Source organism: Psammomys obesus, unplaced genomic scaffold, assembly GCF_907164565.1.
Source record: "Psammomys obesus unplaced genomic scaffold, mPsaObe1.curated_primary_1811, whole genome shotgun sequence".
In the NCBI taxonomy this organism is placed as follows: domain Eukaryota; kingdom Metazoa; phylum Chordata; class Mammalia; order Rodentia; family Muridae; genus Psammomys; species Psammomys obesus.
Genome location: NW_026596152.1, coordinates 2893589 through 2915420, shown reverse-complemented (window position 1 = coordinate 2915420; position 21832 = coordinate 2893589). Strand labels below are relative to the sequence as shown.

Genomic DNA, 21832 nt, shown 5'->3' with positions numbered 1-21832 from the left:
AGGGCAGCAGGCCCCACGGGGCAGGTGAGGTCACCCGGGCAGATGCTGCTTGGACTGACGGGGTAGTCATTGACCTGGGCCAGGAACAAAATGAAGAAAACACTCAGCACAGCTGTTCCCCAGCAAACAGGACTCGTGGTATAGCTAACAGGTCCCGATGTGAGGCTTCTGAGTGGGTCTTGAGTTAAATGAACGAGTCGTCTTCATTTTCCTCCACTTTTCCATCAGAAGACCCATGAGTAAGAGTTATGCCAAAAGCCAGGTGTGGAGACACACACCTTTGTCCCAGCACTTGGGAGGCAGAGGCAGGTGGATCTCTGTGAGTTCCAGGCCGGCCTGGTCTACAAAGCGAGTCCAGGACAGCCAAGGCTACACAGAGAGACCCTGTCTCAAAAAAAAAAATTAAAAAAGAATGACCCTGATTCTATTCAAATGGCTGGATTCTGTTCTGAAAATCACTAGAATTTCCTGCAGATGCATTAGGGTGAGTCAGTTGGCTCTGGGATTTGCCTCACAAGCTTCTCCCAACACGAGCTGAGGCCAGGATGCACCGTTCTCACCAGGGCCGCACTTGTACCAGGGCTGCAGAGTGATCTCCACAACACAGGCTGCTGTGTCGGGATTCAGAACGCTGTCCCCTTCCTCTCCCGTCACACTGGCACACACACACACACACACACACACACACACACACACACGCACACACGCACTCACACACGCACGCACATGCTTGCACACGCATGCGCACACATGGCCTGCAAACTTCTCTCTTCGGGGAGAGAGAAGACACGGAGTACTCTGCCTGGGTCTCGCATACACTGGGCAGCCATTCTTAGCCCTAAGCTACATCCTCACGCTGCCCAGGCTGGTCTTGAACGTCACGTGTAGCCCAGCCCCACCTCAGACTTTCAGTCCTAAAGCCTCAGGCTCCCAGGTTCTGAGATTACAGATGTGCACCACGGCACCCAGATGTGAGTGTCACCTCTTAATGCCCCTGCCGGAGCTCTTAGGGTCTGTGGTCGGGTTCAGATAGGAGCACCGAGGCTCGTCTCCTACGTTTTACCTCTCACCCATCCTCTCCTCGCTCTTCCTCCTCCCCATTCCCTGACTTGCAATGACCACCACAACCCTGGGAGAGGGACAGCCATGACCATGGGCACAGACAGGGAAGGGCAGCCCTGGGGGAAGCAGGGTGGCGTGTGGCAGGGCATGACGGTGGCTGTTGCGTTTCCCAGGAGATGACCTCATGCGCTGTGTGGACCTCTATAACCAGGCCCAGTCCAAGTGGTTTGAAGAGATGGTGACCACCACACTGGTATGTGATCAGCACTGTGTGAGCGTGCGGTAAAGAGGCTGACACACCGGCAGCCCTGGGCAGGGCACTGTGGTCATGGGAGGAGGGAGTGGGGAAACAGCAGAGACAGTCACTAGGGCCCAGCCCTCAGTCTGTCCTGCCCGTGGAATCCAACGCTGCTCCAGCTCTCCCTGCTCTGTGAACTCAGCAAGGGCCAGGTCTTGCTCTATTCCCCTTGGTCTGTGTGCTGAGAGGTCGGGGTCTCCAGGAACTTCCTCAGCGCAGTGCAGTGATCCATGGCCCTGCTGGGATAAATAGGGAAGCATTGAAAGCAGTTGATCTCTCCCCAACACACGCAAACACACTGGGAACCTCAGGTCCTTGGTAAAGGGGTCCTTATGAGACATTTGAATGGGGGGGGCAGGACTAAGTTGCTGCAGAGGGGCTGGAACAGAAGACCACGCGGAAGGCCCTGCATGCTACCCTGTGTGTTCCTTATTGAGGATCAGCCATCTCTCCCTGGTGGCCGGAACCTGCCCGGGAGTGCATGGCTGGCAGTTGGAACAGGTGGGAGAAAACAGGCAGGTGGAACAGGCATTAGCATCATGCCTGTCGCTCGTCCTATCACCCCAGTGTCCAAGGCCACCCTGCCTGTCCCCTAATCAGCCGCCTTCTCTGGGTGCTAGCCTGCCTAGAGAGATTAGGGGCCTGCTTCAGGGTCAGTGCCCTGGTTTTCCTCTCATCTGTTAATCTTCTAATTAAACCCCTTCTTTACCTCCCGTCCAGGCTAATCACCCAGGCAGTGACCTAGTTACCCACAGAAAAACAGCTTAATCCCCTAAAGTCACGGAACCAGCTAGAAACCACCAACACGTGCTTTCCACTCTTTCCTTGGAAGATGGCTGCCACATTCCCAGCCTGCTTTGCTCCCTGCCCAGCCGTCTCTGTCCCTCGGTGGTAGGAGTGTGTAGAAGTCAGAGTGCATGAGAGGCTGAGCACTCTAGCACACAGCCTGTCTCCCCACCACAGATCCCAGCGTAAATGCTGCTCTTCCTACAGCTCCATGATACTTTGGGCCAAGGAGGGCAATGTAGAACTTCTCTGTGAGCCCTCGTGTTGCTAATGACACACTCTACACTTGGAGAATTCCACACTGAGCTGGCAGAGCCACTCCCATGACCTTCATCTTCATGCTAGAGACCGGCTCCTTCTTCACCAGAGCCTAGGGGATCAGATGGGCTAGGGGTCCACAGCCAGGCCCTTGTGTGTAAGAGTACGTGTCATCTGACACCTTCGTCAGGAAGGTCCCCAACTAGGGGTGTGTACAGAGATCCCTGGTCTTTCCTTCCTCTGCAGGAGCTGGAGCGGCTGGAGGTGGAGCGGGTGGAGATGATCCGACAGCATCTGTGCCAGTACACACAGCTGCGGCACGAGACGGACATGTTCAACCAAAGTGTGAGTTCCCTGCCTTTGCGATAAGGCTAGCAGGACAGATTGCCCCAGAGAGACATGTGATCCGTTCCTAGCACAAGAGGCAGGTTCTACTCGGGCTACAGCGAAGGACAAAAAACACAAACAAACAAACACACAGAAAAGCTGAGATTGGCTAGGACTTGAACATGTGAGCTTCCTATCTGTTTCCCCAGTGCTGATCAGTTATAAGCTGCAGCGTGTCAACCTAACCAGAGATGTCTGTCGGCCTCGTGAATTTGCTTTAGGAAACAAACCAAATACACAACTTCTAAACCGATGGGGAGCCCTGGGGCAGTTCTATTTGCCCAGGGTGAAGGTGGGGGTGGGAGACAGGTGGAGGAAGAGGTCATCTTTAGGACAGCCTGCCCTCTTCTCCAGGCCTGGGGTCTGCAGACCAGCTCCCCCTCTCACAGCGTTCTGCACACCCCCACTCTCAAACCACCTCCATGGGGCCCTGGAACCATCTAGAAAGGTTCCAACTGCAGCAGCACAGGACACAGGAGACACCCCAGTTCAGCTTCCACCCCTGACAGTGACCCCCTTCTCTGTGTCCCCTTGCAGACAGTGGAGCCTGTGGACCAACTGCTGCGAAAAGTGGACCCAGCCAAAGACAGGGAGCTGTGGGTCAGAGAGCACAAGACCGGCAACATTCGCCCCGTGGACATGGAGATCTAGGTGCAGTGTGGCCCTGGGGGTCCTACTGAGGAGAGGGGCCGGGGTCCATGGAGAAGGGGTGTGTCTGCCCTATGACCTGCTGACCTGTCCCCGGAGGAAAAGAGCCGCTGATGCCAGAAGGAGGGCCCAGCCAGGGGCTCCCAAACCTTCCCAGGCCATAAAGATGGACCCACAGCCCTGAGTCCATCTCGAAGACTGAAGCCTCCCCCACCTCAACTCCCATGCTGTGTTTGTCAGTCTGAGAGCAAACTAAGGCTAGAACCTTGGGGTCCCTGCTGAGTACCACAGGGGTGGCCATCACACACCTGTGCCCCAGGTGTCCAAGGCCTGTCCTCCAGCTGGCATCTCATCCCCAGGATTATGAAAGAAGAAGGGAGGGGGTCTCTGTCTCCAAACAACGTCAGGATCAGAATCAAGGATAGGAGGCACAGGGCAGCTCACAGCCCACACCCACAACCTTTTTCAGCCCTCCCTACTTTCCCCCATTGCATTTTGGGAGCCCACATCTATTTTCTTTTCATCCCAACATGGGGCGGAGGGTGTCTTCCCAATCCAAATCTGGAGAGGTCAAGATGGAACTACCTCAGTTGGCACAACCATATCATGGCCCCCTTCGGTTTCAGATCAGGCATTGGCTGTAAAGTCTACCACGGAAGTCCCAGCCTACCCTTCTCTCGGGCCCCTTTCTCAAGGATGGAGCTCTCCACCTCACCCAGGCTCCCTTTCCCAGACTCAACAGAGGCTGTTTTCCAAAAGTCCTCAGGCAGCTGTGTAAATGTTCAAAGGCTTTGGGGGTCAAGTCTCAGAAAGCCTTGCCTGCCACAAGCCCTCCCCCGCCCCCACCCCTCAACTCCATGACAGCCGTGGCCAGCGCTCTCCCATGTGGGATGGCTGTGAGAGGCAGGCTAGCTTATTCCGTGACGGCTCCTGCTGCGGGTGTGCATGATGGGGTAGGAACCGCTGTCCCCACTACTGGCACTGCTCAGTAGTGCAGATTCTCAGGGCTGTAGGTTGTTGGCACCCAGGAAAAGAAGGACCTCTAGGAAGTCCCACAGTGAGCAGCGGGGCGGAGTCTAGCTGGGAACTGGTGCCCAGAGCGGGGGATGGGGGGAGGGTTGGGGGCGGCATCTTTCCTCCTCTTTTCCACAGATGACTTTGTATTTGACCTTCCCGTCTCCCTAAAGTACAGAAGCCTCTGAACACAGCTCACATCTTTGAGTCTCACATGCAAACAGCAGACAGCTTTCTCAGACCTTTGGGCAGCTCATCCACAGAGCCGTCTCTCATGGTTGGTAGGAAGACTCCCAATACACTAAACCCAACTAAGCACTGTCGCCTTCCTTACTGGAACATGTCAGCCACAAAGGCCACCGTGAGGGCATTTCACCAACCTGCGCCCAGCATTCCGGGGCTCAGCATGGACCATGCCACCAGCTGCCAGTATTGGGATCCTATTTCTTGGTTTCCTTATTTTAAAAAAGGGTGCTAGTGGTAATTTGCTTTGTGGCTTAGCAACTTAGCTTGTGGATGATGCTAAAGTTCCAAGTCTTGTCATACACAGGAGTTTGGGTACCACAGTGTGGCTCATGGCTTTGTTCCCTCACCCCCATCCAAAGCGTTCAGGGTCCCCTAGGAGGTCGCTTCCTCCAGCACAAGCCCAGTTGGCCGATGTGAACCAGGTCAGTCTGAAGCCATTTTCCTTCACTGTCACCTCATCTCCTTCTCAATCTACCCACACTCACCTTTCCCTTCTTTTTCCCAAGTCTTTCCATTGCTCATTTGTGAAGCATTTTGCTATAGACCAGCTCATCTGAAGACAAGCTACAGCTCTGACATGGCCTGTTTTGTATAGAATCGGCTCTTCCTGGCACAGTCTTGGCTCTCCCTCCTCGCACTCAGCCCGTGTGAGTTTCTCAGAGGTACCGGATGTATGCTGGTTTATCTGCATCTGTTTGTCTGCTCACTCATTTTCTCAGTGAATGCTTTGAGTACCGGAACTAGTCTTGTGCTGAGAGGAACTCTCGGCCCCCAGCCTCAGGTATACAGGTGTGTATACCTGCATTGAAAGAGCACTGCACTTCCCTCCCACCCACTGGGATTCTCCAAGTACTAGAGGATTCTGACCCAGCATCGAGATTTGAGTCACCTCACTAGCAAACTCTCAGCTTATACCCAGCTCCAATTGGTTTTCAGTATGATTCTTCGTAGGAAGAGAAAGAACATGGAGGAGGAGGGTGCCAGGAAATGACACCAGGCAGGGTAGAGTCCAGTGTCCAGCCACCTTCACAGCACTCTGTGGAGGAGGAAATCAAGACAATTAAATCCGAGAACCTGCAAGTCCCTGCCAGGGTTGAGGCTAAAGCTGCTGTTGGGGTCCTTGGTCCCTAGGCAGTGCTGGGACCAAGAGTCACACGTGTCTGGGCCAGTGCTCTACCACTTAGCTGCGCCCACCCCTGTGATCTTGCTTCTGTGGACACGTCGGTACATGAATTCTGAGAGGATTTGGCGGGTCTGTTCAGAGTGGGCGGGCATCCATTGTCCAGGCTGAGAGCAGCCGAGCCCTTTCTACCTGCCCCCACCTAGGAGTGCCAACGCTCTTCAGCTTTGTCTGCAAAACCTGATTTAAAAAAAAAAAAAATACTCTAAAATGAATGATGTAAAAAAAAAAATGGGTTAGTTGCCATGGCAACCTTTCATTATTTTCTAGTACTTTTGAACAGTCCCACGGTGCGCAGGCCAGCTGAAGGATGTGGATGGCAGCCCAGGGCTGTCTCTGCTACGGGGGCCTGCCTTTCTACCTCCACACAGGACCCCATGGGCTCAGGAGGATCTCTGCAACGGTTGGCTATAGCTGAAGCAAAGTATCCAAATTCATGACAGGGGTTTGTGTGAATTCCCTCTGTAAAATCCAACCAGTTACCAGGAGAGTGGATGGGTACATCAAAGTTTTGGCTCAGCCGAAGCCCCTTCCTGGAAACACAAGCCATAACATTCAGAAGGTGTCAAAAGACCTTGGCTTGTTTGGGGGTTTGCTCCTAGCTGTGAGTGGCCTGGACAAGAAGTTAAAGGGAGTCTAAAGACCTGCTGCTACTATGACACTAAGAGAGGTGTATTAAGGATACAAAGTAGGAGAGCAGGTCAGCTGCCTGATGGCTTAGCCGAGATACCCCCTCATTCCCACACTTGTTCCCCTACCAAAAAGTATCCCTCCACCCTCCTTTACAAGGTAATTGAGATGTGACTAAAATATAGCAAAATTGGCGCATTCAAAGAATGTGTGTCTTTGGACCTTAACATGTACGATGGTGTCAGCCACAACAAAGGGTGGCGTCAATGTCCCTGTCCCAATAGTTTTGCCTTTCTCTGCAATGACGTGTAATTGGAGTCATGCTGATATAACCTTCTGGGTCAGCCATGATGTCATGCGTGTCAGCAGAGGGTCCTCTCAGCGCTGAGTAGCATTCTATCATATGGGTGGTCCCCAGGATTTCCTTAGTTCTGAAATGAGGGTTGTTGTTTTTTTTGTTGTTGTTGTTTTTGTTTTTTGTTTTTTTTTTAATGCTCTAGAAGTCATAGTCCCAGACCTCCAGTTTGTTTGTAAAACTGCTTCCAACCCACACCGCTTTCTGCTTTACCAGGCTCCTTCCCCAGACACCAGCCGTGTCCTCGGCTGGTTTTACAGGCACCTTGTTGCTGATTCTAGTTGGGGGTCAGTGCAGAAAGCAGGAAGGGGCAGCCACAGAGTGTCACCCTGCACTGTCGAGGTGCAAGAAGACCCTTCCCCTCATGGGGCTGTCACCTCAGTCCGAGGGGCCCTGTCGTTTATTGAACATTGACCCTTGGGCACAGCCTGACCCTTCCCTGAATCTTTGTGCCATCTGCCACTGGAGGGTGCTTATTCTAGAAGGCTCCTGTGTTCTCTCTCCATCCTGAGCTCCTCCCCCACCCCTTGCTTATTAGCACCCTATGCACGTGGTCATATGTGACCTGGTGTCATCTTCTCAGCAGTGGTCAGGAATCCTCATGGTGGGCGCTTTTCGTGGTAGACCCAAATGGAAAAAAAGTCAAGCTGAAAACTACTTCGTTCCTCTCAGAACTCCCCCCCCAAAGAAACGATAAGTCAGTGCCACTACCTTCTGGGTCAGTCCCCAGGAGCCAGGACAATGGTAAAGACAGGGCCGGCTGACCAAGCCCTTGTTGCTGGATGTACCTTGACTTGCCAGCAGTCATGCCGAGACTAGCTTGACCCTGCAGCCTACCAGTAGTGGCAGAGATAGGACCAAGCCCAGCTGAGGCCAGGCCAGGCTGTGGGCAGGGCAACTGTGGGGCCTGCTCCTCAAGGCTGTCTTGCCCAGGTACTGCTGGGTGGATCCCAGAAGGCTGTCGTGAAGATTCAGGTAGACTGAGGCATTCCTAGATTCAGGTGAGGGCCAGAGCTGGGGAGCCTGAACCCAAGGGTCCCAAGATAAAAGGAAAAGCTGCTAGGGCCCTGAGGCAGGAGAGCTCTTCACCCCTTCAACTGCGGGCTAATTACTTCTGGAGGCAAGTTCCTGAGGTGAGGGACCTATTTCTCAAGGGGCAAGCTCCAACAGGAGCCCCAAGATCAAGGTTCCTCTGCCCTCATCTTCTAGCACTGAGCGTGGCTCTCGGGGACTGAACTATGGAGGCTTGGGCTGGGGGTGTGGGGACTGCCTTTAGACTCTTTCTGGGTTGTATTAGGGATACGGGCCCTTTGTGCTTGAGGAGAGTTTCCCGTCAGACTGCAGTGGTAGAGTAGGGAGGGCCAGAGCCACAGTGTGACCCTGGGGCAGAAAGCAAGAGCAGAGACAGGCCCTGCCCTGCTTCCCAGTTTGTCCTGCAGCCTAAGGTCGGGCATCTATGTGCTCACCTGTCCCTCCCTGCAGCCTCCTCAATGGACAGATTCTTGGACACAAGCTCCAGCATTCCAAGGGACACCATCTAATCCAGGTGAGGGCTCCACTCTCCATGTCTTCCCTTGCCCAGGGAAAGAGATGTCCAGAGGCTTTCCCTTGCGACCTGAGCACATCAGCAAACCCCATGGAAGTGGAATTTTCTAACAAAATAAACTTGCTTGTTTGGTCTGTTTTCTGTAACTTTTGCTAAATACTTTATACATTTTTAATGTTGAAAAGCAGTGTCTCCTGCCAGCATTCCTCTCCTGGGGATGAATGTTTATTCCACGCTGTATATCTTTTCATGCTCCGGCTGCCTAGACCAGTAAATAAAATGGATGTAATATAAGTTGTAAGTAACAATGTCAAAACTCTGGTCCCAGTGGAGGCTGGATGTCTCCCCCACCCCATAACAGCATCTGTGTGTATTAATTCTGAAGAATTAAATGTTTAAATTAGAGTTTAAATTTTGAAGGTGTTTGCTCTGTATAATTGCCTCTACACTGTTGTAAAGTGTTTTCAGGATATTCAGTGCCGTCCTCTTCCTCTTCCTCCTCCCCCAGTGTTTTGTACACTTCAGATGTTTAGAGTAATCTCTACATAAACTCTACAGAGACGATGGGCCCCCCCCCCAGGGACTCTCTTTCCTAGAAAGCCGCACACTTTTCTCCTTACAGTCTCAGCACTCTTCCTGGACTCTAGACACCAGTGATGGTTTCAGTCCTGACGACTTAGCAGAAGGACAAAGGACACCTGGACATGGATGCCCAGATAGACACAACACTACTGGCCCTAGCCTTGTGCATCCCACCCCCTGACTTCCTACCGCCCCTCTACCTTTGGAGTTGCTGCTGATATTTCTTTCCTCAGTCATCCATTCATGTATTCATCCAACAACTGAGTGTGTATGTCATGTCACTCTCCTCTCTGAGCTCTGGGGATACATCAGCGAACAGAACAAACAGCTCTTCATGCTTTCTGGAAAACAGGACCACACAGAAAAAGCCCAGAGAGCTAGCAAGAGCATCACTGTAAGCAGATGCAGAGCATGGAGTGTGGAGGGACCAGGATGACAAGGCTGGGTGTAGGCCAGGGTGACTGGAGTGGCCCTGGGCAGGTCTCAATAGATTAGGCAGATGGGGAGGGGGGGAAAGGAGAGGCTGGCAAGCTCTCAGCAAAGAAAGTTCTAGACCAAGAGGAAGCCATGATAAATGTTTGGGGCCGGTGTGACTGGAGCAGAGGAGAAGGCTAGGAGGATCCACTTACGGAAATGGTGGCAAAATGAGCAGGGAGAGTCTACAGGAAGATACCAGCTGTCATAAACCTTTGATGCTCATCGGGAGAATGTAGGCATCTTCCCTGTAAGTCTTAGCACGGCAGGGGGTGTTGGCCTCAGGTGGGTTTAGTAATCAAGACCTGGGTGTTCTTTGGAGGTAGAGCCAGGGTCTCAGCAGGAGGAAGCGGAGTGTGGCTGGCAAAGAAGTTCTGAGTTGACTGAGAATCTGGGTCCTGGCTGGAGGGACAGGCAGCTGCTTCCCACAGGGAGGGGGCTGCACTTGAGAGCCCTTACCAGGCTGAATCCCCACTGCATCCATTCCCTTGTCCCTGCCAATACAGACTGTTTGAAGGCCTGACTCCGGGCTCAGAGCAGGGGACAGAGAGGAATGCCATGAGGACTGGGGTCTGAGCCCACAAACAGGGCATGGATGGCCTCTAGGGAAGCACAGGCTGCATGGTCCAGGCAAAGCCAAGAGGAATGACATGAATGGCCTTCTCCATCGCAGCGACAGCCATGGATTTTTCTTTGGAGCACTGGGCAGGGTTATTGGCCCGACTCAGACTTAACAAATCAGTTCACAGTCCATCATCTCCATCAAACTTGTTTGGCTGAGGAGCATGAGTGTTCCCTCTGATAGAAGATGTTTATGCAGGTTTTCAAACAAACCTCCAGGTCATGACCCTTCACTCTCCACAGCATCAACACAGCTGCCTGTGGTCCTTCTGGGAGTGCCCCCTGCAGGCGGACCCTCCAGGGCACAGCAACCTGAAGAACAGAGGCTGGACCCAGCTGCAGCCAACCTGCTTCCTCATGAACAGAAAAGCCAGGTCTCTGTCAGACACACACACACAAATCCAAAACCATGTGACTCTTTACTGTCACCTCTTCCGTTGCCATGGCAACCCCAGATCCTCACCATGGAAATGGAGAATCTGGACTCTACAGTCAGCAAAAGAACAATCAGAGAGTGAGAGTGAGAAAGCCAATGAAAAGGGAGAGGGCAGATGGAGAGAGGGAGGAAGGGAGGGAAAGAGGAAAGGAAGAAGAGGGGAAGGAGGGAGAGGCAGGGTGTTGCTGTAGTACACAAAGCCCAGAACTGGCAAGCCTGGGTTCTGTTTCTGACTTTGTCATTCAGCGCCAGTATCAGCCAGGACTGGAGACAGGTCTTTGGAGCCACTCTTTCTTACTTGTGACCATGGTGGCCTTGCCTCCTATGACAGATTGCAAAGACGGTCTGACATCCTGATATTACCTTAAAATGTATATATTGTTAGTATGTTCATGTGTGGAAGTCAGAAGACCGTGGACTCTCCTTGTCAGGCTTGCGGGGCAAATGCTTTTACAGTCATCTATGTCTGCCTCCCCTGGAGACACTTGTAACCACCTTTCAGAAAGGACTCAGAGCGAGGGCTTGGAGGCAGCTGGCCTCACTCTCATCCTCTCCCCCTGGGGAGCTGTTAGGCTACGCTGCTGTTTCACATGCTTCCGGTGCTGTGCCTGGGGTGAGTGGTTTTCAATGTGGCTGGCCCGTTTGTAATCACACTCAAGAGCAAATGCTTCCTGCCAGGGCAGTGAGGATCCAGGAGAGAAAGCAGCACTAAGAAATAGTATTCAGTATTGTCTCCTAAGCTGTGGAGACACACACCATGAATAAGTGAACATTCTGAGAAGTTCTATTTTCAGTCCTTGGGAGTGTTCTTGCAGTTAAGAACAGTTGCTGTGCAAGCAAACGTCCAAGTAATTAGAATCCACGTAGAAAACCAGGTGTGGGGCTGGAGAGATGGCTCAGAAGTTAAGAGCACTGGCTGAGTTCAATTCCCAGCACCCACATGGTGGCTCACAACCATCTGTAGTGAGATCTGCTGCCCTCTTCTGGTGAGCAGGTGTACATACAGGCAAAACACTGTATACATTAAATAAATCTTTGAAATAAGAAAAAAAGAAAGACAGGAGGGTCACCAGCCTAATTCCAGGTTCAATAAAAGACCCCTCTCAAGGAGGAAGACATAGTGACAGACCAGGGCACCTGCATCTGCCCCTGACCTCCATAAGTGGATTCTCCTGTAAGTTCACAGCACGGGTCACCTGTGATCCCAAAGGGCTTGGGGCTTAACCCTGCACGGAGTAGTCACTGTGCAGAGGTCAACAGCTGGACACCGCCTAGTGCAATTGGCTCTGACAGTGTGAACCTGGGAAAAGCATCAGACCACACAGGTTGAAGGCCCCATCTCCAAGACCGCCCTCACTTCACACAACCATCCCCAAGCCCAGGCCTCCATAATAAAACAAGATCCTTCTAAAATAAGCATTTTTTATCACCCTCTATCCCATAGGGTAAGCAGTAAGCTGCCTACTTTCATGTCAACTTGACTTAAGCTAAAGCCATCAGAGAGCAGGGAGCCTCCTCTGAGAAAATGTCTCCATAGGATCGGGCTGGAGGCAAGCCTATGGGGTATTGTCCTTTCGTGGTGATTGATGTGGGAGGGCCCAGCTCATTGTAGCGTATGTTTCTGCCATCCCTGGGCTGGCAGTCCTGGGTTCTGTAGGAAAGCAGGCTGAGTAAGCCATGGGGAGCAAGCCAGTGAGCAGCACCCTCCATGGCCTCTGCATTAGGTTCCCGCCTCCAGATTCCTGCCCTGCTTGAGCTCCTGTCCTGACTTCCTCCAGCGGTGAGCAGCGCTGTGGAATCATAAGCCAAGTAAACCCTTCCCTTCCTGGGTCGCTTTTTCGTCATGGTGTTCCATCGCAGCCTCGGTAACCCTGACAAAGACAGGCAGATAATTCCTCGAAGCCCGTTCCAAGACAGAAAAGCAGGGACAGGTGGGAATATATGTTTAGTTTCTGGGGGACGCCTTGGAAAAGAGAAACTCTAGTTTGCAAGGTCAATGTTGTGTGGGGAGCACATAAAAGAGAGCATCAGAAGGTAGGGATGGTTTTTCTTTCTAAAACCTCCTGTACCCACAACGGTGTTCTAATGTCTAAGGAAACAGCACGAGGTGGGGGAGGGGCAGCCATGGCTGGTGCGTGAACAGCTACTACCACAAAATGTATATAAATGCTACAACTCCTGGGACTGCATTCAGGTGGCATATTCACCTGCGTCCTTTGCCAGTATGACAGGCCTCTCCAGCCCCTGCCGCCTGCCTGATCTGCCTTCCTCAGCCCTCCTGTTCCTTTTACCCTTGGTACTTAAGGAACAATAACAACAAGACAACAGTGCTTGACTTACAGAGGGGCCGGGTCTCCACAACCCCGTCTCACGTTGAACACAACATAAGTAAAAAAGGTACATAGTTCACCCGAGCCACCAAACTCTGTAATTAGGCTAGCCCCGCTCAGGCTGCTCAGAACACTTACACTGGACTAAATCCCCTGGGGAAATTATCTCTGGCAGTTGTTTGCATAAGGCATGTTTTATACTGTGGTAAAGCTAAAACATGTAAGTGAGTTCACAGTGAGTCCAGGGCTGTGTGTGTGTGTGTGTGTGTGTGTGTGTGTGTGTGTGTGTGTGTGTTTAGCACCTCCTTCTGCCAGTTTGAGCTACTTTGTCACTGTTCTTTCAATGGCAATAACAAGTGGTTCCCGTTCTGGGACTTCCGTTCCTCAGGCAGCCTGGGGCTTACCAGTGGAAGTGGGATGGGTTGTCCCACACCATAGAGCACTGGATAAAAGAAAGGCTGAAAAGGTACCCACTAGGCCCAAATATGGCTGAGGGAAGGATTAGAAAAGCATCCCTAAGGATGCTCTAGGTTAAGTGGCAAGGCTGCCTGCCCCTAACCTCTGCATTTTAAGGTTCCATGGGTGCCCCTCTGATGGGGAAGTCGAGCAGAGCCCAGTGTGGCTCTTCTGGAGCTTGAGTGTGGGAGGGTCCCTGGTTCAAGGGTCCCAAGATGGTCCCTTTCTTCTCAGCAGGCACAGCAGAGGTTTTAATCTCAGGAGGGTTCTGTGCCCCTCCTCCCTCCAAGGGCTGGGAGGGACTGGCTGCAAATCTCCCCCTAATCCATCAGCACCTGGGTCTCCACCCCACAGCGGCACACAACCTCGCTAGCCAGGTGACCACACTTGTCCCTCCCACCCCCACGGTGCGCACTCTCCCTCACCATGGGGAACAGCAAGAGCGGGGCCCTGTCCAAGGAGATCCTGGAGGAGCTGCAACTGAACACCAAGTTCACGGAGGAGGAGCTGAGCACCTGGTACCAGTCCTTCCTGAAGGAGTGCCCGAGCGGCCGCATCACGCGGCAGGAGTTCGAGAGCATCTACGCCAAGTTCTTCCCGGACTCCGACCCCAAGGCCTATGCGCAGCACGTGTTCCGCAGCTTCGATGCCAACAGCGATGGTACACTGGACTTCAAGGAGTACGTCATCGCTCTGCACATGACCACGGCGGGCAAGCCCACGCAGAAGCTTGAGTGGGCCTTCTCGCTCTACGATGTGGACGGCAATGGGACCATCAGCAAGAACGAAGTGTTGGAGATCGTCATGGTCAGTGTGGCTCTGTCCCTGCTGCCTGTGGAGTGGGGGCTGGGCCAGGGACCAGGAGCGTGGGCAGGGAAGGGCCTCCAGTGAACTGACAGGAATAGAGGGTAGGCACCGCTGTTGTCTGTTTCCCAAACAACAATCCGGGTGTTTCCTAGTAAATATAGTGTCACGTTCCTTCCTTCTTCCTTCATCCACCCCCACCATCCAGCCTTCCTGCCTCCTTTGTTGCTTTCCTTCCTTCCACCTTCTTTCTTTCCTTCCTTCTTTTCTTTCCTTCCTTCTTTCCTCCCTCCCTTCCTTCCTCCCTCCCTCCTTCTCTGTCTCCCTCCCTCTCCTTTGATCTTGTCCTTTCACTTTCTCTCCCTTCTAGTTTCCATCCCTCTTTCTTCCTCATTTCTCCCTCCTTCCTCTCTCTCTCTTCCCTTCCTCTTTTCCTCTGGCACACAAGTTCCCTTTTTTCATTAAAGTCTCCAGTTGTCTCAGCAACACCATTCAAATTCCACACCGGTGAAGTCGAAACACATACGTTTTAATTAAAAAGCAGAGGGGACATGGAATCTATGTTCCGGTCCTGGTTGCTTTGTTGTTCTGACCGTGATATGGTGGGTGTAGGCAGGGCTCCTCAAGGTCTCACCATCGTGGTCGTTCAAGCTGGAGAGCTCTGTCTCCTCTCCCTGTCTACAATTTGTTCTGGGTATTTTTGGCATCTCACAAATAGTATTTTTTTTATTTAGTCTAATATATAAGCAGTCTGTGAAATTTAGAAATGATGCAAACGAAATGTTGCTGACTAAAACTAATGTTTCTAACCAGTGTACTGCTAGCGCATTGCTACGTGCCTTTTCCAGTGTTTTACCTCTTTTAAGGCAATTCTAGAATCCTAACATATTGACGTGAGAGTTTTCACGTGCTTTCCTGGCACTCTTTTATCATGAGTATTTTCTATGTCATCATAAATTCTTCAAACACATTTTTCTGAGTGTCTCCCCGTGTAGCTCAGGCTGTCCTCAAGTTCTCAGCCTTCTTGCCTCGGTTTCCACAGTAGCTGCAATTATAGGTGTGAACCACCATAGCTAGGTTAAAGAATATTTCTAAGAGCCACTTAAAATTCCACCCTTTGGAAGTGTCATAAGGCCACTCAAGCAGTCCTATAATTTTAGACATTAGAGAACTTCCATTTTTCTCTGTATTGTGTCACCTAGAGTTCTTTCTTTGACTGTCTTCTGAGTCCTCCATGCTTTATTTTTCAAATTCCATTCCTGTTAGGAGGAGCAGCATTCTTCATATTTTATCTAATTTTTGGTGCGTTTGTAATCATGCTTTTACTCGCAGGATTCTTCCTCCCTTATTAGGTCAAGCCACAAACACAGCAGCAAAGCTGCAGCTGGGGGCAGACTAGGTCATCCCTGGAATGGAGGCCCACAAGTGGTGCTCCCGTGCCTGTGGGGCAAAGCCTGCAGAGCAACCTCCTCTGGGTTAGTTGTGGGGTCCCAGGATGGCATGGGATGGGGACCAATCCAAAGCTACCTGAAGAGTGCCAGGTTGATGCTCTTCTAGAAAATAGGGAAGGAAAGGAGTGGGGAGAGCTGAGGCTGTGCCAAGTGTGCAAGGCCTTGCTGGTCACCCGGTCACAAGGTCATTGTGAAAGCATTGGTCTGGAAGTCAGAAATGGTGAATTATTGTACCAGCTCTGACACCAACTCATTATGTGACCGTGGGAAATGCATATAGCCTCTTTGGGTCCAGAGTGAGGCTTTGATCATTTATATGGCCTTTCCCAGAAGCCTGAAGGCCTGGCTTTCTCCCACCACCCAACCACCAACCAACCCTCTGGTTGGAAGAGAGGTGGAACAGCCAGCCAGTCACTGCCAGTACTTGGCCACCATGCCTGGACATGGTGCCAGTGAATCAGGAGAGAGGAATTCTAGGAGCTATCTGTACTTCAGTTCACTTCTGGGGACGTGTGTGCTGTCTATAAAGCCACTGCCCTGAACTACCAGGGTTAATGTCCTTCTTGTCCTAGCACCAGTGAGAAAGCATACTTCTTATGGCTGTTGGCTTTCCTGAAGCCCAGGTTAATTTCACAGACATTGATGCCCTTTTGTAATTCCCTTGAGTCTCCATGGAGGCAGGGGCAGAGACAGCAGCCTCTGGGTCCTCATGTCAGTGTACCTACCCACACCATGAGCCTCCCTAACAGCCAAGCTCCTACAGCTTTGAGTGTCCTTGCTGAGCCTGGCTGGACCTGAAGTTACCGAGCCAGGAGAATACTTGAAAGCAGGTTATCAGGTGGGTAAGTAGGGGCCACCTTGCCCACTTCTATAGTCTCATAGGTCAGGAGCACCTTTTTCTGGCTTTGTCCTTGACTGGAGAGAGGAGCTGAAGGGGATCCATGAGCCCAAAGCTCAGCCTTCCTCTGGATTCCTCCTTGAGCTGAAGGGTACCTGAAGGGCTTCCTGTGTCCTGAGAAGACCTCTGCCAGTCTTGTCCACACCTCCCTTTCCAAAACCTCCCCCTGCTTAGTCTGCAAGAACGCAGGTTCTAGAACCAAGCTGCCTGATTTAGACTCTCTGCTGCCATAGGTCACTTTGGGCAACTTAGATGTTTCTGGGTTTGTTTGTTGTCTGTAAAATGGGACCAGTAATTCCCGCTCTCTAAAGTTGTCTTGAGAATTAATGTAAAAAATGCCTAGAAAAGTGACACAGTGATGGGAGAGCTCAGTAAGTGTGAGCCTTTATGATAATGAGCCAGTCCTGCTAGAGAACTGAGGTACCTCACAGGCCCAGTGGAGGCTGTTGGATTCTCTCAAGCCTGTGGGTGGTAGGGTCTGTACTAGTGGCTCCAAACTCCAACCTCAGGGCTTCTGTGAATTATTACAGGAAAATTTCTGTTTCTTTTTTCTTTTTTACTAAACAAAACTAGTCAGAAAACTAAAAAAAAAAAAATTACATGAAAACACAAGTGTTCTTCCACATTCACTGCCCCTTACAAAGGCTTCAAAGGTGCTGTTGATGCTTGGGCCCTGCCCTCAGAAAGTTTGATGCAGTAGAACATATGGGGCTCTGGTAGGCTCCTGGACTGTAACCTTATTGCCTTAGAGAGCACCTGGTCCCACAGGCTGTTTGGGCACCAAGAAAGAGAACCCATGATGTGAAGGCTCAAACAATGACCAGGGGCTTCCTTTTCTACACATCCACTCCAACACTCACTTCTTGATTTTGTGTTTGAAATGGGAGTGTGTATTGTTGTGTGCTGAGGCTCAAACATGGGCCTCCTGCATGGCAGAGCTTTACCACTGAGCCATAGCCCCAGCCCCATCTGACAAGAGACACAGACAAGGCAAGCTTTTTCAAGAGTAGCTGTCCCAACATATGTGAGCAGATACCTCATTATGGTTTTGATTTCTATCTATTTCCCCAATGATTAATGAAGTTGATCACCTTTTCACATATCTATTGGCCATTCCTATCTTTTTAATTTTACTTTCTTTTTGAAGAGATGGCTGTCCAGTTCCATTGTCTGTTTTCAATTCAGTTATTTATACTTTTGTTTGATTTTGTGGGTGGTTGGTTTTGTTGTTTGTTTGTATGAGAGAGTCTCACTAGCGTCTCTCCTGGCTGGCCTGAAACTCTCTGTGTAGACCAGGCTGCCTCTTTCTCCCAAGTGGATTAAAGATGTGCGTCACCACACTCAGGGTCACCTATCGTTTTAGCATTGAGCTATAAGTGTTCTTTATATGTGTTATATACTAAGCCCTTATTAAATTAATCCTTATCAAAGGTTTGCAAATATTTTCTCCCATCCCAAGGTTATCTTATTTTGTTGCCTCCTTTGCTGTGTAGAAGCGTCTTAGGTTTTAACATAATCCCAGTAGCTCAAAAATCATTATCACAACTGATGTCATGAAGCTTAGCTCTAGGAATTAAAATTAAGCCTTTCATCCATCTCCGGTAGATTTTTGTGTGTGGTGTGAAACACAGATTTCTCAGGACCACCATGCCCTTACTGCTCCTTATGACAAGGTCTTTCCCTCGGTCTGCTACAGGCTATTTTCAAAATGATCAAGCCTGAGGATGTGAAGCACCTTCCAGATGATGAGAACACCCCAGAAAAGCGGACTGAGAAGATCTGGGCGTTCTTCGGAAAGAAAGATGATGGTGAATTCCTTGTCTTTGTTACCTCTGATCTTAAAGCCTCTGCTGTTTCCTGGAGACACAGGAAACAGGCTTCCCTAATCTGAGTCACAGGGCCCAGGCTGAACTGAGGAAATACTTCCTGTAGTCGTTTGGGCCACACTTTGTCCAAGCTATCTTCAAAGGTTGGGAGCGGGACTTGGCCCGATCCACCAGGTCTGCTACTACCTTCCAGGTGATGCCTGTTACAGGGGTATCAACATACTCACTCCTGGAGTTTAGGAGTTCCGGGCTGGGGCAGAAGGAAAACACTATGTATTCCAGGTTGGCAATAACTACTGATCTTCCTGCCTTGGTTTCATGAGTACTGGGGTGTCCGTTTTGGTAGCTTTTTAACCTAGATTTGAGGACTACTAATGCAAAGTCTTCAGGCTCTTTGGCCATGTGTATACAAAGGCAATTTTAGCAGGGTGCAGCCTTTTCTCTCTTCAGGCTGCTTGCTTTCTGGATGTTCCCTGCACAGGGAGAACAAGAGAAAATGGCACCTCACCCAGCAGAGACCTCATGACCAACTAAGAAATTAGTTTTGGTGACCCAAAAACCCCACCAAGAAAGGATGAGTGTCAATTACATTGCTACATTGCTAGAAATTACTGGGAGGACAGCCTGTGCTGGGCCTCTCGGTGTCCCTGCTCTGCTAAAAGGCTGGCTGGAATTGGCCTCTGGAACTTAAAGAGAGATGGAGTCCAGAGTGTGGCAGCTGGAGCTGTTGGTCCATAGCATGCACGGCCATTACTGGAAGGATATAGTACAAGAGTTGGTATCATCATCATCATCATCATCATCATCATCATCATCACACACAGAGAAAGCAAGGATAGACAGATAGACAGACAGGCACAGAGACAAAAAGAGGGGGAGAGACAGAGAAAAGACAGACAGACAGACAGACATAGCCCCACTGGGAGACAAGAACTTGAGGAGTAAACAGCCTTGAGGAGTTCTTAAATTTTTCCCTGTGGAAAAATGGAAATATGTGGAAATATGGAACTTATTGGTACCATGTCAAATATATATATATAATATATATAAATATATATATTATAAATATATATAAATATATATATTGAGAGAGATGTCCCCAGCTGAGTTGTTTAAAACCCAAAGTGTTAGTCTCCGTAAACACAACACAATGTGGCTCACTGAATAATCAGTGTTAGTTCACTGTGTGTCCTGAGGGCACGCTGTCACCAGGGCTAATATGCAAATCCTCAGAAGGATACAGAACAAAGGTAGAGATGACCCATCCCTACTTCTCAGTCAAATGATGACGTCAAGGAAGACCCTAGGGTGGGAGCCAGGGCAAGGCAAGCAGGCTCTCAGGGTACAGGGTTCTTCGTGGGCTTTCCCAAGTGCCATCTGTGCCCCCAACCCCCCTTCAAAGTGATAACTCCTCAGTGTTGTGCCTAGGCACCCTCTCCCTCCGTCCTGCACCTGGCCCTATTGCCACTTGTCCCCTGAAAACTTTGCTTGCATGGGTTCGGGCTGTGCAAGATGGCTTCCTGTGACACTTTACTTTTGAACCCCCTTCATTCCCTCTGTGTCTTTCCACATAGCAGGGTCCGTCTGCTACTTTTTGCTAATCTGAAAATGGCTCCATAGGGGAGGGTGGTGTCAGAGGGTTGGCTGTTACTCCTGCTGGGCTGTGTGCCCGTGTGTATGTGCGTGTGCGTGTGTTTATGGCTCATCTGAAGATAGCATCATCATGGCAACAGGCTCCAGTGGTGGGACTTTTGAGTTTGGAGTGAGGCTGGTAAGGAAGTTAGAACTTTGGAATCCATATTTCACCACCCAGATTTAGGCAGAAAAGTATCCTGAACCCCAACCCCAAAGAAGACTAAGGATATGAATATAAGACAAAGGCCATGAATATAAGCCAGTGGAGACAAAATCAGCCCTGTGGTACTGTGTTTACACTGTGTGCTGAGGGTCATGAGAGTGACCGTAAACAGAAAGGATCTGCCTCATCCTAGACTTCTTTCTATATGGAAATGTCTTCCCACAGACCCGGAGTTCCCCGAGGACAAGCTTTGGCTCACTCTTTTTCCGCTATGCCCCACCCTCTTTAAGAACGGCAGCATGAAGCACACAGAGGAAGGCCACAGTGATATGCATTTGTCTGGGCTGAACCTACACACACACACACACACACACACACACGCCTGACTTGTGAGAGATAGCAGAGGCTATCTCTCTCCATCCTCATCCCAAATGAGGTGTTCTATATTGAGAGACGAGGAATTTGCAAGCAAAGGAAGCAGTCACAGAGGATGTGTCACCCGGTGTCATGAGGTAGCCTCGGTGCTGTGGGCACACAAGAGATTTTTCTGCAAGCCAGGCTATCCATGGCATGTCACTGTCCCCTGACCTCTCATGCCTCATTCACTTGGGGACAGTTCCAATGTCTGCACTGAGACTGTGAGCCTGCCTCCTCAGTCTCCCAGAGCTTTAGACTATAGGGGTATGGAGCAATTTCAAAAGCATATGAAAGGAAGTACTTATAATCAGTGATAACCAGCACGGCAAGAGAACTGTCTGAGCAGAAGGCACGGAGAATACGAGTGGGTCCTGGGAGACGGCGACAGTCTTTGGCTGTCTCAGCATGATTTGAGGGAGGCTCAAGAGTCTTGAGGAAGGGATAGTGTCTGGGAGAGTAATGTGGGTCCCTGGGATTGCTGCATCTTCAGCATTTTCCCTCAGTTCTCCTGGGTATTTGCAGCTTGAGACAGCTGGTCCTGACTGATGTTTCTCCTCCACTACACAGATAAACTTACAGAGAAAGAGTTCATCGAGGGGACCCTGGCCAATAAAGAAATTCTGCGACTGATCCAGTTTGAACCTCAAAAAGTGAAGGAGAGGATAAAGGAAAAGAAACAGTGACGGCAACAGCTCAGCTCCTCCCCCACCTCCACCCCCACCCCATCCCCAGTGCGAGCACGAGAGCACGTCAGCACGCACATGCACACCCTGAACCTCGAGAGGTGGCAAACCAAACCTCTCCCTGCCAACTGAAGGTCCTTAGCAGGACACAGTTCCTTCTTCCCTTTGTCTTCGGTGTCCCTTCACACCCTACCTGTCTCCTTCCCTTGCCCAGGTAGCCCTGTGATAATCCCAGGCTTAGGTCATAGGCGTCCCAAACGTCAGCCCTGCTTAAGCTCCTTTGGGGATTGCTGGGTAAGCAGGTTCCAATAAATGCAAAAGGACTGGGCACAAGGCTGGCTGGTCATTTCCCACCTGGAAAAGGAGAGGCTCCCTGGCAACTCCAGGGTCTCTTGTGATTGCAACGCCAGGCCAGCTAGGGTTCAGAAGAAGATGCCCGTGGCCCTGAGTGGTGCTCTCCTGGGAGGTAATTGCCCAGAGGGCAGGTGGATCTTGTTTAGTTTTCCCGAGACAAAGTCTCACGCTGGAACCTAAGCTGACCTTGAAATCGGGACAGTCTACCCGCTTACGCCTTCTGGGAGCTGGCATTACAGGCATTGAGCCTCTCCAAAAGACTGATGGAGCTCGGTGCCAGGACCAGGGTCCC

At 50.8% G+C, this 21832-nt stretch overlaps 2 protein-coding genes across 3 annotated transcripts in view; both read left to right on the top strand.

Moving 5' to 3' along the window:
* Gas7 (growth arrest specific 7) overlaps positions 1-8810 on the top strand; it is a 227887-nt gene extending 219077 nt beyond the window's left edge. For both annotated transcript variants that reach the window (XM_055594277.1, XM_055594278.1), the window contains exons 12-14: positions 1236-1315; positions 2651-2749; positions 3329-8810. In XM_055594277.1, coding sequence (XP_055450252.1) covers positions 1236-1315; positions 2651-2749; positions 3329-3442 — 293 coding nt within the window. In that variant the 3' untranslated portion in view covers positions 3443-8810. The remainder of the gene's footprint in view (positions 1-1235; positions 1316-2650; positions 2750-3328) is intronic.
* A 4925-nt stretch (positions 8811-13735) lies between these two features.
* Rcvrn (recoverin) lies at positions 13736-21186 on the top strand. The gene is made up of 3 exons (XM_055593993.1): positions 13736-14116; positions 18159-18270; positions 21071-21186. The coding sequence occupies exons 1-3, from the start codon at positions 13736-13738 to the stop codon at positions 21184-21186; spliced, it is 609 nt and encodes a 202-aa protein (XP_055449968.1).
* The last annotated feature ends 646 nt before the right edge of the window (positions 21187-21832 follow it).

What these genes read in the sequence shown, in the direction of transcription:
- Rcvrn (XM_055593993.1), top strand. Translation starts at nt 13,736, where the DNA reads ATGGGGAACAGCAAGAGCGGGGCCCTGTCCAAGGAGATCCTGGAGGAG. An exon ending in AAGTGTTGGAGATCGTCATG is followed by an intron (nt 14,117 to 18,158) that starts GTCAGTGTGGCT and finishes GGTCTGCTACAG; the next exon opens with GCTATTTTCAAAATGATCAA. An exon ending in CTTCGGAAAGAAAGATGATG is followed by an intron (nt 18,271 to 21,070) that starts GTGAATTCCTTG and finishes TCCACTACACAG; the next exon opens with ATAAACTTACAGAGAAAGAG.